This window comes from Corythoichthys intestinalis, chromosome 6 (assembly GCF_030265065.1).
Source record: "Corythoichthys intestinalis isolate RoL2023-P3 chromosome 6, ASM3026506v1, whole genome shotgun sequence".
Taxonomy (NCBI): Eukaryota; Metazoa; Chordata; class Actinopteri; order Syngnathiformes; family Syngnathidae; genus Corythoichthys; species Corythoichthys intestinalis.
Window position 1 is genome coordinate 30571552 of NC_080400.1, and position 15442 is coordinate 30586993.

Below are 15442 nucleotides of genomic sequence, written 5' to 3' on the forward strand. Positions count from 1 at the left end.
GGCGAGGAAGACGTGGCAAGTTTAGGTGGACATTTTATTACACAGTTAAGTCAATGACTCATGATTGCTTTGGTGCCAAGTTGTAATAGGTAAGTCCATTATGAAACTACTAGACATTGAGGAAAAAAAGATCAGAAATTAATGATTATTTAATAATTTTAAGATGGGAGGGGAGTGTTAGAACAAAAAATGTAGAAACAAAAGTAATCAATTTGGTGATGTCATTTAATCAGTATTTTACTGGATTCATCATGCTTACCTTTCTTGTGTATTACTTTTTTGCAAGTCTGAATTACCCTAAAATCCCAAGTTTATGTGAGCTTCTCAATAAAACAAACAAATTATTGTATTTGTAATGATGAAAGTTGGAAGTGTATCGCTGCCACATCTGAGGGAAAAATGTATTAAAACGGTATCAATTTCACTTTAAAATGTGATACATTTCACATGCAACTGAGTGTATGTCCAAGATTCATGTTACCGGTATATCATGTTTTATTTATTCATTTAAAAAAAAAGCCTACATGATGCTTATTTAGATTTTTTCTTATGAAAGGCAAAGTAAGTGTTTTATCTAATGGGCAATTAGAAGTGAAGTCATTTAAATTAGTCAGACACTTTTAAAAAAAATCCCTTCTTCTTGATAGTAGGTAAACAACATCAAAATGACTGCATGCCAGATGGATGACGTCCTTCAGGACAAACTGAGGCATTTAAATTATAGCAGCACCAATTCTGCTGTTATAAGTGAGTATCAACTGTGAAAAAAAACTTGTTACTGGTACATTTTATTACTGAAGCATAAATAACATCTTTTACAGTGAAAATGGAGGGGTCACTTATGGTCTTTGAGGCTGAATATGAGGCAAGTGAAGCTTTTTCCCCCTAGTAATGGAACAATTTTTTGTTTTAAAATGTTAATTTTTGTCTTCCAGGACACCTCACTGGAAGATTTGAGGGACAGAATACCCAAACATGAGCCCAGATATCCTTAAATGCATAACTAAACATGTTGCATGCAATATAAAATTATTTTGCTTTTTTTCTTGACAATTAGGCACATTCATTGCCTATACTTTTGAGTACACCAATGCTGGAGGATTTAAATCTCGCCAGTTGTGTTTGATACTCTCACACCCAACGGGTCAGTACATAGAATTAGTGCTTTTTGAAAAAATATAAATGTCCAAATAAATGTCTTCTTTCAAACAAAAGACTGCAAGATGAGTGACAATTACAAGTACTCGTGCCAAGTTCAGAAGCTGGTGGTAGACATCCACCCCACAAAGGTAACAATCTTAACATCTCACAATTATTCACTTTCATCTAAATCAAATTCTTTTTACTGTAGCTGTTTTTTTGTTTCTTCAGACTTTCGATGTGGAAAATGTCAAAGACTTGTCGGACGAGTGGCTGAAAAACAAACTGGCTCAATCTGGTAACCATTAAACATAAAATGGTTATGTTTTGTGCATTTCAAAAAAATGCATCGTAATGCTAATAAATGGATGAATTTTAACATGAAGTTGTCTGTTTTTTCACCAACGAGTCAGCTCATAGTAACTCCATAGCGCGGTGTCAAAATGGCAACCTGGGTGACAGATGCGGCCTGCCATGTTATTTTGTGTGACCAGTGAAAGTACTGTATTGTCCCGAATATAAGAGTGTTTTTTTGCATTGAAATAACACTGAAAAAGAGGGGGTCGTCTTATATTCGCGGTCTAGACATTATACCCATTCACGACACTAGATGGCGCCAGATATCATTGAAGCGATGTTCTGTCATGAGAGATCTCAGCTACTCTCCCCATTCACGACGCTAGATGGCACCAGATATCATTGAAGTGATGTTCTGTCATGACAAATCTCAGCTACTCTTTTTAGTTGAACCAGTTTGCATTATTTTATTGCAATGTTTTTCCTTATTCAGATTTGTTTCAAGACTACAGTTACAGTCAGACTTCACTTTGATGGTTAATGCAGATATTGCAATTTTGTTGTTTTATCACAATAAATTGGTTTATTTACATTTCAAAAACCAGAAGCCATTCATTTATGAATGTGATTGCACTTTAGTTTACATATTTAAATGTTCAGATATTAAGATTTGAATGAGGCAAAATAACATGCTTTTTCTCGCAAATAGATTGTTATAATCATTTATTTCGGATGTACTGTAATTTATTTTCTGTATAGAAATTAATTTGTTCAAAAAGTCTTTTTTTCAAACTTGAGTCTTAAAAAAGAGGAGGTTGCCTTATAATCAGGGCCAATTTGGTAAATCATGTGCAAAGACTTCAAGTTTCTTATCAAGCTAAAATATATTTTTTTAAAATTCGGAAGTCCTCGACGCAACAATCAAGGACTCCAGGAATTTTCATTTAAAATGAGCAAACTTTAAACAAAAAAAGAGATAACTGTTTTTTCCTTTTCTTTTTTTGGATATAAAGGGTACGTAATTACAATCCCACTTTTTTTTTTTTTTTTTTTTTAAATTAAAACGTAAATAAACACCAAAAAGAACAAAAAAATAAAAACGACACGAGAAAATATTTGTTATTAAAACGCCCAAAGATTTTGGACCATTTTGAAGGTCAACAAATCTCTCTAAACGATTCCTCGACTATCAAACTAGTTGGTGATTCATTTGATAATCTAAAGGGTGTGGATTACTGGATTAACTAGGGCAGCCCTAGTTTCAGTCATTGCCGGCGCTAGACATCCAATGTATTTTGGAAAGTCAGAAGCAGTCATTCCCTCCCAGTCAAAATGAATTGGACATCTAGTATAAATGGCTACAATGTGGCCGACGAGAAAGCAGAGTTTGACACCATCTCTAGAGAAAATAATTTTTTGATTTAATTATATATAAAATTAGCATTTGAAATTGTTGGTATCAATTAAAGCCGTTCTCCATTTTCTCAATCGCTCTGCCTTTCTCAAATCACAGTAGGGTTTAATGTCTAATTGTTGACTGCCATGAAAATTGGTTTGACATTTAAAAAGTACAGTAAACCAAATGGAATTATCAAAACTGTGCCTGTCTTTTAATGTTCTTAAAGGTATTACATAATGTCAAAAAAATCTGGCAAGGTACATTTGAACATTTTGTGTGTTGGTTGTTTCAAATACAACAAATGAAGAATGGCATCCATATACAATTGGGTTCACAAGCTACATCTACATATAAGAAGTTATATCTCCAGTCCAAAAGTACTACAACAACAAGGATAGTGCAATCATTCTGAGTCACTTGCATCGCTGGAATCTGATGCCCGTTCACTACCGCTGGCGCTCGGCGGCCGTGCCTCCGAGTGGTCGCTGCTTCGCTCGCTATGAGCTGGAGAGGCGCTGCGACTCCTGCTGCCTTCTCTGCCACCGCCTCCTCCTCCTCCTTCTTCGTCGTCATCGCTACCCTCGTCGCCGCTGCTTCGTTTGGGCTCGTTGTCGCTGTCGTCGTCGTCGCTTCCGAAGATTTCCTCCTCATCTCGCATCTCCCGGGCACGGTCTTCGCCGCTCTCGCTGCCACTCGACCGCCTCCTCTTGACCTTGCCGGCAACCTTTGCCCTGTCACGATCGTCTTCGTCATAGTCCTCCTCATCTCTAGTCGTCCGCTCCTGATCTTCGTCCTCCCTGTCTGAATCGCTAGCGGAATTCTCGGCCTCACTGCCGCTGACTCTGTCTTTATCATCGCCTTGAAGGAATGGGGCAAAAATCAAATGTAAGGCAAGCTGGTATGCACGTGCACTAGAAAATAAAATACATATGGACAATTCCTTGACAGTCATTGACAGCAATAGATGTCCAATCCAGTTTGACTGGAGGAACTGGTCGTGATTAACAAAATGCTTATATAATCTTGTCTAAAAATTTGTTGAAGATTTGTTGAAATATATCAAAACAATACACAAATTTAAATATAAAATAATCATATTTGGGGGGATCGCAAAACAATGAATATTTAACAAACAATTTGTTTTTGCCACATGCATAGCTAATGGGACAGTAGTACCACCTGGCGGACACACATAAACCAATTTTTAAACCCATGAGTACACATTGGAATCTTGGCCAAGAGAGAAATAACCCTTAATAGGACAAGTGAGTCAATTTTGAGGCAATGTAAGCCACAATATTAATATGTGGTATACAAGTGTATCCTACATCACCCAAAATGTGATCCATCACATAATATAACAAAGCATAATATAATTAAGATGAATAAAAACAGAAATGTGCTGTTATGGCCAGCAAGAACACATAAAATAAGATTTTTATTTTATTTTTTTTAACTTTATAGTATTTAAATAAGTGCTCTACAAAGGGGTTAAGAAATACTGACCAGAGTCTTTATCCATGTCCATGTCTTCCTCTTCATCCTCCGGCTCATGGTTCTCCAGCTGAGCTTTACGGGCCTCCTATGAATCCAACGGACAGTCATTTTACCGACTCGGTAGGAGTTAAAAAAAAAATAAAAAATCTCAAACCAGTGTTGTTTTTGGCAGCTCCTTTAATATTTGTCTGACCCCCAAATGCCACTTAGTTCATGTCTGCGCCGAACGAGGCAACAAGTTTCTATTTTTAATCAACAGTCTAGTCTCTCAAGCCACATATTTAGCTGGTCATCGACATGAAAAAAATTGTCGACAAAAAAATTTTGTTATCATCACTGTTGACAAAAACAACACTGTCTAAAACCCATTTTCGAAGCCAATTTAGGACTGACCTGGGCCTCCAACTCCTTCTCGTTCATGTCTCTGTGCTTGCACACCAACACAGCATTGGTAGTGGACTGGGCGCCCGCCTTAGCTCTCCTCTTGCTCAGACGCACCCTACGAGACAAAAGCCACACCGATGTAACGATGCTGATCACTAGTTTGGACAACAATGTATTGTATCATTTGGGATAATGAGGCAAAATATGGCTATGCCACTAAAACAGGAACATACCTTGTTTCCAGCTCATTGTAATAAACCCCATCCCCATCTCTGAAGATGAAAAAGTAGTTCTCCTCGTAACCTTTGCTGGCTTTGTTTTTCACGTTCCAGTTGTACTCCCTGGCTATCTTGTAGTCATACCTGAGAAGGCAAATAACTTTCTCAATAATTGAACCAGAATTAAATGTGCGAGTCGTGATGTTTCCTCACAGGTCATCCGGCATGTAGTCAAGTCCCTCGTCACAATCTCGTTTACGCTTGCGAAGCGTGTCCTCGTTGGGCAGGAAGTAGGCCACAAACTGGTTTCCTTCCTCGTCCATCATACCTCTGCGTGGAAGGCGTTCATTAGTCACATGTAACGCTCCGTGCTTTAACTCTTTATATAGTACTCATTTAACTTAAAGGCTGTCATGGACAGCACTAGCCATCCAATCCATTTTGACTGGGACTGCTGAGAGTGATCATTCGCGTGGGGATGATTTGAGCTCCCATTGGTTACTTCCTAACAATTTTGAGTCATATTCGGGTCGCATACCTGTTACATTATTGGCTGCAATTGACGGCGCTAGATGGCCAATCCATTTTGACCTTTCCTTCACCTCTCCCAGTCAAAATGAATTGAAATTTTAGCACGCCGTCAATGGCACTGAAATACGTGTCCTGTTCAACTGTTTAGATACAGAGAATAGGAATCTGAGAGTCCTTATGGTCTGAACAGTTTTAATGTATCACATGGGAGTTTGATATACTTCCATTGTGGTTGTTCATTATGTTTTGTTTATTAGAAAGCAGAAAACAGGAAGGGGTTACGGGGTTACAGAAAGGAAGGAGGCAGACAGAAGAGAACAAACACCAACAAGAAATATATTAGTACATGCCCATGAGGGAGTCCAACTAGCTTAAATACCGTAATTTCCAGATTACAAGCTGCTACTTTTTTCCCTCATTTTGAATCCTGCAGCGTATCCAATAATGCGGCCAATTTATCAATTTTTCTAACGACCGCCAGGAGCGCTAGAGCATAAAATGTAAGCGTAAGACACGTGCAATATATGTGTCGAGGAAGACGCTAGTTTGCACTCTTACCTGGACATTGTTAAATACTGTGAAATAATAAAAAAATAAAACTTTAACCACCATAACTAGAGTGTATACCTGTATAAATTTAAATTGTATTAATTTTAATGAATCTGTAATTTAGTCCTAAAAATTAAAATATAAAAAAAATAAAGTAATGATTAACAATAAATATTTGTGTGAGTGTGTGAATGTATACGTACTTATATTTGAGACCTGCTGTGCTGTGAACATCACATTTTGCTACAAGCAAGCCACACTTGTTAATTTTTGGGCCTACATGACCCAAAATGTAATGTGCACGCTATGTGGACATCAGGTCTTTTGCTGTGGTGGGAGGTGGGGGGAGTAAAATTGTATTTTAAATTACCAAAAAATATTAACTCCGCCTAAAATTAATACCAACAAAGCATGCTCTATACTGAGCTACCTGATCATTGCTTGAGACATCATTTCTACGCCTGCTGGTCCAGCATGCTCTATACTGAGCTACCTGATCATTGCTTGAGACATCATTTCTACGCCTGCTGGTCCAGAAAAATCTTTCGGAGCTGGATCGGAGTCGAAGATTACTTGAGCGCACGGGTTGATCCACATCTAGAGGAGAACAGAGTAAATGTTGCAATGTGCATATTCAGCTTCAGAACTTATTGGTTTTCTATTTAGTGGCAGTTAATGTGACTATCGCTCTCGACGGCATTCAATGAGTTAAACTCACCTTAAAGTCTGGGAAGGCGGGCAAAACCTCAACTGGAGTAACTCTGGGTTTGCTGTAGTGCTGGGTAATCTGAGCATAAACAACACACAGTCACAAAAAAAAAAAAAAAAAAAAATGCTCAACTACATTGTCATCAATTGGTCAGTTGCTTTATAAATGGCAGCACGCTTTTTTTAAGAAATCAAATTCAAAATGCAACTAAGTATTATTTGCAGTGGTGCACCACTTGGCTCTCACCGGTTTCTGTGCATCCTCAAAGGTCTTCTCAATAGCAGCGATTTGGCTGTCTCTGTCCTTGTAGATTTCCTCTTCTGTAAATTGCTGTTTGACGGACACGCCGATCCTAAGCACAAACACGCATTTAGTTTACAAACCTGTTGCTTACACTTTCATAAACATGCAATCTCTCATACACTTTGCTCCTTACTCATCAACTTACTTGACTTCTACTTTCTCATTGGAGACGCCATATCTGTTGAACTCAGTTGAAATATATTCCGTCTTTCTCATCCATGGCACTACCTTGGCGTGCTGCTGGGATCTTAAAGAGTGCAGGACAAAAAATTTCAAACATTAAAATAAAAATTCAAAGTTTTTGCCAGCAACACAATGAAGGTAGACTCATTTTGAGAATTTTACCTCTTTGAGCTGGATGGAGCCTGGATGTCCTCTTCTAATAGTTTTTCATCTGCTAGATCCAATAGTACTGAAGAAAAAAAATACGATTTCGTTAAAGTGATAAAACTATAACTAATCCATAAATAAGTGTCACCAAAACAATCTTTAAATATTTTTTTCATCTAATGGAACCAAGTTGGACCTTAAACCTGTATAAGGCAAGTAATTGTTTTTGTAGTATACATTATACAGTGGTACCTCTACATACGATCACTTCGACACACGATCTTTTCGACATCCGACGTAAAATTTGAGCCGCCATTTGTTTCTACATCCGACGAGTTGCTCGAAATACGACGACATGACAGCACTGCAAACGAACGCACGGTGGATTTTCTTGTGTGAGAAATCAACACAGTTTTCAAAAAAAGTTGATACAGTTGGAGAAACAAGGAAAAAAGTGATGCTTACCTTTGAAATGAAGATGCAAGTTATAGAAAAATATGAGCTTGGTGTGCGCGTCCCTGAACTGGCTCAACAATACAGCTCCATGGTCCTCTTCCGACCACCGTTCGCCACTATTTATAAGTTAAGGTGACAATTATTATTGTGGTAACATTGCCAAGGAAATCGCCAGCTTCGTCACGTTTTTATCATTTATTTAAGAACTTATCCAACACAAAACGCCCATTGTCTTAAGCAGTTGACTGCTCTCAAGAAAACGAAAGTATTATCTCTACCGCACCGACCTATCTCACCGTGACGTCAGCTTCGCGGTGCGTTCAGGGACAGTAAAAAGTGTCCGCCATATTAGAATCCAATTCGTTACATTATTTACAGGAATAATTATTAATGATTCTTCTTCTTATTATATTATTCTGACTTATTTATTTATAACTTATTTGTTTTTCTATGTTTAATTGCCATTTGTAACAGTGCCAGCAGTATTTATTAAGAATTTAGTGTATGTTTTTAGGCTTTGGAACGAATTAATGGAATTATAATGTATTCCTATGGGAAAATCCTGCTCGACATACGACCATTTCGACTTACAAACAAGGTCCTGGAACGAATTAAATTCGTATGTAGAGGTACCACTGTATATATATATATATATATATATATATATATATATATATATATATATATATATATTTACACAGGGTGATTCAAAAAGAATGTGCCAAAACCATTTTGGTATATTTAAAAAATATGGATACAAGTATTGTATATAGGCATGTGCCGGTATGAGATTTTGACGGTACGATAACCGTGAGCAAAAATACCGCGGTTTTACGGTATCACGGTATTGCAATTATAGCTCCAAAATGTGTTATTTTGAGAGGTATGGGTTAAAAAAAAACAGAAAAAAAAACTTTCCAGGATTTTTTTATTTTTCAGAAAATATTTGCAAATTGGAACATGAATATTATGTTAAAATAAATAAATAAACAAAAAAATATTTTAAATAAAATTAAAATAAATAGAACTTATAGACTACCCACAGCCACAGCTCAGGTTGCTCAAGATTGGAGCAAGAACTAAGTTAATTGCTATAAAAAAGTAAAAACACTTCTAAATAAAATTGAAAAATATTGACTGTACTTTTTTTTGTTTTTGTTTTTGAGGAGGCAAAAGCTCAAGTGAAGTTTTGCCATTTTCAGCCACTGTGTCAACTCTAGTCTACATGTCATGCCTTTGTGTTAAAAAGACGCAGAATTCATAAGTTAATAAGTTAAAAATGGATAAGTTAGTTAAAATGTGAATGTTGTTGTGTAAAGGTTTCATCTAAAAACACTGGGAGTGAAACCTCTCCTTTTCCAGCGAGTGTACATTTGTGCTTAGGGCAAGATCATCTGTCGCAATTAGCGATTTTTGATGTTATCCCTTTTCCTTCATTCAAGCTTGTTCTCAGTGGCCGTGAGATTTTTAACGTCGATGAAGTTGCTCTCCCAACTAAGACTAGGTTAACATTCGTCTTTGTAAGTTTTTAGTTAATTTGTATTTTGAATTTGAAAGGAAAATGTGTTTTGTTTTTGGCGAACTTTTTCATGGATGACTTCCTCACATTTTGTTGTGTTTGTGCTAATGAAGCTACTCACACGTGTAAAATACTATTGTACAACGTTTTAAAACTGTATATTTCAGTTACCATGATTTGAGACCTCCATAAATTCAAGAAAAGTACGCCTTTTGTTTGGAGTGCTTCTTTTTTGGTGTTTAGCAGAATAGCGTCACCGACACACATCAACAACCGGAAAGGGAGGGGTGAGCGCTGCCGCTCCAAGGTATTTCTGGCTGCATTTTTGAGACTTGTAAAATAGCGAATACCGTACTACGGTATGACGGAAAATTTTTGTGGTTTTGAAACCGTGACGTTTTCATACCACGGTAAACCTTGAAACCGGTAACCGGCACATGCCTAATTGTATATAACTTCAAGTTTTTATTTAATGCTTTACAAGTGCTCAATGTGACCACCACCAGCGACACGGACAACAACAAGCCGATATGACTTTTAATTTGTTAATATTACTTACTTGTGAAAGAGACTTTTTTCTTATTTTCATCTTATTTAAATTCTTACTAAATTATCAATTAATTAATTCAGTCTATTTACATGATTTTAAAATGAAATAATGTGTGATGACTTTGGCACATTCATTCTTTTTGACTCACCCTTGTATATTTTAAAAAATAAAAAAAAAACTTAACCCCCTAAAGACCTGGCGTTCATATACGAATAAATCACACTTTGGGTCATGTAGGCCACAGTATAAAAATTTTGAACAGAAGTGAGTAGTGACCCATTATGTCCACATATATACCAGAATGACATTCTTTTCATCATTATTAATCATTAATTTCTTATATAAAGTTATTGATAATGAGCTAAATGACAATGAGTGAGACTGGTTGTTGTCTAAATGAAGGCCAAACACACGGACTTACTGTTGGGGTCGATCCGGTATGTGTCTGGGTTGATTAGATCAATGGTGACACCAAGGTCCGGTTCGGTTAGTAGTTCATGTTTGTGTTGCTTCTCCAGAGATGTGGCTTTGTACTGTACAAACCTGTTACCAAAGTCACAAGAAAAATAATGTGTCAGTATATTAACATAATTGTCTCCTCCATTGTGATAAAAAGAGGCATTGACAGTACCTGTGCTGATCAAAGGGGTACGTGATGAATTTGGGATCGAATGGTATGTCTGGCAGGCTGTTGCAGTATTTCACTCGACATACTACGCCAGACCTGTCAAGAACAAAAAATGGCTGTTGTTTAGTTGCAATGTCATTTTTACCAACGTTTAAACTCAATAAATCATGTATCAACACTACCTACCTCTCCGGGAGAGTTCTGTGTGATGACGGCCGACTGCAAGAAAGGCAGAAAAGTGATAAAAAATGTTGATTGGAAGGCCAACGACCCAAATAACAGAAGTAAATCATTGCCAGACAATCATGATTATTAAGCAGGTGTAATCAGAAACATTCTGCTATGGTTATTAATAATGCCAAATGAGGCTCAACCTAAACCTAAACATTCACATCATCATTCCACGCTGTACTTATACTGTTTTTATTCATTTTAATTCTATTTATCTTGTTTTACTACATTTTTATCAACTTTTTACCAATCAATTAAAACCAAGAGTGATTGATTATTTTATTTATAGTAATTTAAATCTTTAACATGGCATTTAAAAAAAAAACAATTATGGAATTTTCTTTCTTTTTAAAAAAATTAAGTCCTTTAAATGGTGTCCACCAGTAAAAGTGCATTTTTTAAATCTACTGTTGAGATTCCTCATATACCGGTGCAGCATCGTACCTGGATACTGTGAATTATGACGGCATCCCGATAAATCGAATAACATTATTAACAGGACCGATAATATGTACTCTGCTGGCTTTACAGTTTAAACACTAGTATAGGTTTGCGGGACATTGCTGCCACCTGCTGGTCAGATTAATTCGCTGCATCTATTTTTTTGTTACTGTAGTTTGGTTCATTTACTTACACGTTGCGGTGTCTAGCGGTGGCATTGACAATCGTGAATGCTTTCTGTTATGTTTCCACCTCGGAAATATATGTAGAATAATAATATAAGTATTTTATGTTTACTATAACATATGGATGTGCAATATATGTTTACGTCTGTGGGGAAGGGTCTTATGTACAGAACTTCATAAGTTGTTGTGTTATAGAAGCCAGCCAATGCTTTAGTAGCTCAAGCTAGTGTGCTATGCTATAGACCCTACCCACGTGACGTCACAACTCCGCTCTCCTGACTGGTGCCGCCCAATTGTCCGTCAACACATCGTGTTTACCTGTTACGGCTACGTACATTCCTCCTATTTACGGCGTGTTTTTCTGCTCGTTAACATTAATAATCAAAATGGTGAAGGCGTGTGTGGCGGTCGGTTGCAATAACAGAGAAGATAGACGGAGAAGACTGAGAGACTTGAAGTTCTACCGGATTCCGAGAGACCTGGAGAGCAGAGAGCGAGATGGGCTGCTGCAATTCGACGAGAAAACTGGGCTCCAACGATTACCACAGATTATGTAGTAGTCATTTTATATCTGGTAAGATGCATTTAATATATATTTAGAAGGTTTTGGGCTGACAACCACAATTAAGATCATTGCTAGGCTAATCGCCGACAACATACACGTATGTATGTAGTGAGAGTGCTATCGCTAAACCATATAAACATTAAAAGCCCTAGCTCCATTGACAAATGACATGAAATACATTAGACTTGACAGTGGATGTTAGCAAGAACAAAAGATTTTGAATTGAAAATTTCGTAACTCACCTTTCCAAGCACAAGATAGATTCCTGCCGAATTTTCGTGGACGAGGACCTGTTTCACCCAACCGGCAACGAAGTATTTATAAGCCTCCAAGCTCTTAAAGTTTTTCAAACTTTCGTGAGAATAGGCTGATTTTGTGTGGACATGATAGTTTTAAATATCAGGCTAGCTAGCAGATGTCTGGCAAATACGGCGCAGACAGCGGGTCGAAAAACATCGATTTAGGCATCAAATATGGATCTGGCGAATGGATAAACTGAAGCTTTTCCACATAACGCCTTTTATGCAACGCATCAAGTGAGTTCACGGCATCCGAAAGCACCGGGTCTTCCATGAAATGCATTATAAATTGCTCGATCAATTGAGACCATTGATAATACAGACACAAAATGACGGACAAGGGGGCGGAACAATACAGCGAGCACGTGATTTTGTGACGTCGGTGGGTAGGGTCTATACATATAATAGTTGTGTATATAAGTGTATTGTGCGGGTTGTTGTGTATTGAGTATTGAATGTGTATTTTTCTGTTGTACTTTCACAATATTAAGACGAGTGTCTTCCCATAAAAGCAAGAAAAGACCAAGCCTTGTGGTTTATGAAAGTGCATTCATTCTTAGCTGGCTGTCGGGCAGCGCAGAAGTGAAACGCACTGTTTTATTCATGTCATTATGAAAAATCTGGTGATATCAAAGGCAAATCTATGTTGAATCCCGCACTTTTTTTTTTAACTTCCAGGTGTTCAAAAATTCAGGTTATACATTTAGAAAAATTATATATTTATTACTGGTTATCGATATCGGCTTTGAGGAGCAGGAAGTTATCGATATCGGTATCGGTTTCAAAAAATGGATATCGTGCACCCCTAAGATATAATATATAAAAAAGACAGGGCTGGTGGTAAAGGATAGCTTGTTGAAACAGTAGAATGTCATTGTCAGTCGCGTAGATAAAAAAGCTAAGGCTATGCTTAGGTCGGCTCGTTTTTTTCATCTTTTTCAGCCTTCGACACTCAAGCCATCTCTTTAACTGAACATTTTTATGTTCTTCACATCTTTGCCAGTGAATTTGGCACTAGGGACATCATTTTCGGAGATAATTGGTAGGTTTAGCTCCGTAAACATCTCCTTCGTACACGATTTCCATTCATTTTCTACTAGGGACAAACGGTAGTGTGTCCCCCCCCTTAGCAACAGTAGCTAATGTCATGAATATTAATGAACGGAAGTGACGTGTTGCTTGCGGTACGCCACTGCATGTTTTAAGGTTTCAAGTACTGTGAAGAAATATTTTTCTTCTACCACGCTTGTTTTTTATTGGAGTGCAATAAGTTCCCAGGTTTTTTTTTGTCACCCTGTTTAAATAATAATATAATTAAGACCTGGTTTATGTGTGGACATCACATTTTGCATCATTTGGTCCACAAAAATGTGACGCTACGTTTTTATTTATGAGATTAGTTTTTTTGTTATTTAATTAGCAAAAAAGCTTCAAAGGTGGAAACATAACTCTCCGGCATTTTAGTACATTTTGTGATTGTTTGAGCTGTGTTACAGGGTAGCTTGTGGCATATAAATAATTTTGCAGAAAATTTGTTGACGTCAAGAGAATTGTGTGCCCTTAAGAATGAAACCCTCATGTATTATTTCATATAAAATCTATTTGCGTTACTCAACCGTCTCAAACCAAGTCAGAAATGCAAATGAGAATCCATTTTCAATTGCCATACTTGGATAATTTAAAAAAATATATAATAAAACATGAAAAGGCTCAATGAGAACCAAAACTGAATAGTTCGCTTGTCATGGACCGTAACGTGTTTACCTGTGGCCATCCTCGCGCTGTGCTTGTGTCTGGATTGTGGGCGCCATTCTAGCACAAAACAGCACCCAAAATGTCTTATTTAAATAATAGTCACGTCTAATACGAACGCTAAATACTTCAAATTTAAAAAAAAGGGAAACGCAACTATCAAAATGTATCCTCCATTTGCGAAGTGAGCTGTTACGTACCGGAAGAACTTCACTAACTGACCCGCTCTTGAATAAGTTGTATTTTTTGTGTGTGCGCCCCCTCTTGTCAGTAGATGTGCATCACAAAAGTTAAATATTAAACTATGTGAAGGGGCCCCAATCCAAATGGTCCGCTTCGTTCTTTCACAAAAAAAATTACGATAAATCGTCAGACTTACATAATAGATTTTATAATTAATTTCATGTGAATTTCATTGATTGCGTGTAATTTTAAGATTTAAATATTACACCAGGTTGTAAATCAAGATTGGCATAACATTGCCTATCTATAATTTATTATATCAATTTTTAATATATTATTTCTCTTATTAATTGCACAGTTCTAACTGCAGGACTACTAAGTATAGTTCCAGAGACACTAAATTCTTTTAAAATATACTATGACAGGATGCACTGATATATTTCTCCAAAAAATGACATGCATGCCTCTTTTCACAACCAAGTTGAAGCTGTAGAATAGGTCTCCTTCAGACATAACCTTAGGCAAGAGCAGTGGCGTCATTAGGCCTGTTTTAGGTGGGCTTCAGCCCACCTAAAATAATTTGGTGTTGTTTTATTTAATTTTTTTTTTTTTTATTGTCACATAATCACTATAAAATTGCCAGAAAATTTGTTTAAATCAATAATCATATAAACTGTTATTATAACTGTCATTACTAACTTAAATATGGTCTTAAACCTGTCAGTTTCCCAGTAAGGTAGAGTGCCCCTTCAGTGCGTCGCCATCCAATCCATTCCACTTGTTCATATAGAGCAGTGGTTTCCAAACTGTTCCACATAGGGCCACAGGATTTCATTCCAACAAAACAAGACAACACCTATGCACCAATCTGGTGTCTTACAAGTGTAATCAGTTGATTGCAGTCAGGTGCTACTTGTTTTAGCAGAAACTCTATTGGTTAAACTGTCGGTACTCGATCGGTTGGAACAAAAACCTGAACCCACAGCAGCCCTTGAGGACCGGTTTGGAGACCCCTGATATAGAGAATGCCCACATCTCTGAAGATCCAGTCCACGTTTACCCTGTGACATTGCTAGCAGTCGGTACTACCCCCCCCCCCCCCCCCCCCCCGCTTGGTCTCTGCGCACGTCTTACCTTTGTTGTTTTGCGGTCAAAAGTTACATCCCAGCTCTAAAATAACGCTGCAATTTGGCTGCTGCTAGCTGGTTGGTCCAAAATGTACTATTGTGAAGGTCCTAGTAGAATTATATGTGTACTCTTGTTACCACTATTTTTG

General features: G+C 37.2%; 1 protein-coding gene across 1 annotated transcript; it reads right to left on the bottom strand.

Annotated features, from left to right (window-relative positions):
- Positions 1 to 3003: 3003 nt before the first annotated feature.
- Positions 3004 to 14203, bottom strand: paf1 (PAF1 homolog, Paf1/RNA polymerase II complex component). Its single transcript, XM_057837976.1, has 14 exons — positions 13996 to 14203; positions 10697 to 10729; positions 10514 to 10606; positions 10304 to 10425; positions 7373 to 7439; positions 7173 to 7274; positions 6971 to 7076; positions 6734 to 6802; positions 6509 to 6612; positions 5149 to 5265; positions 4951 to 5079; positions 4727 to 4832; positions 4343 to 4418; positions 3004 to 3694 (listed from the first exon to the last, which is right to left on the bottom strand). The coding sequence occupies exons 1-14, from the start codon at positions 14040 to 14042 to the stop codon at positions 3240 to 3242; spliced, it is 1626 nt and encodes a 541-aa protein (XP_057693959.1). The 5' UTR covers positions 14043 to 14203; the 3' UTR covers positions 3004 to 3239.
- Between the last annotated feature and the right edge of the window lie 1239 nt (positions 14204 to 15442).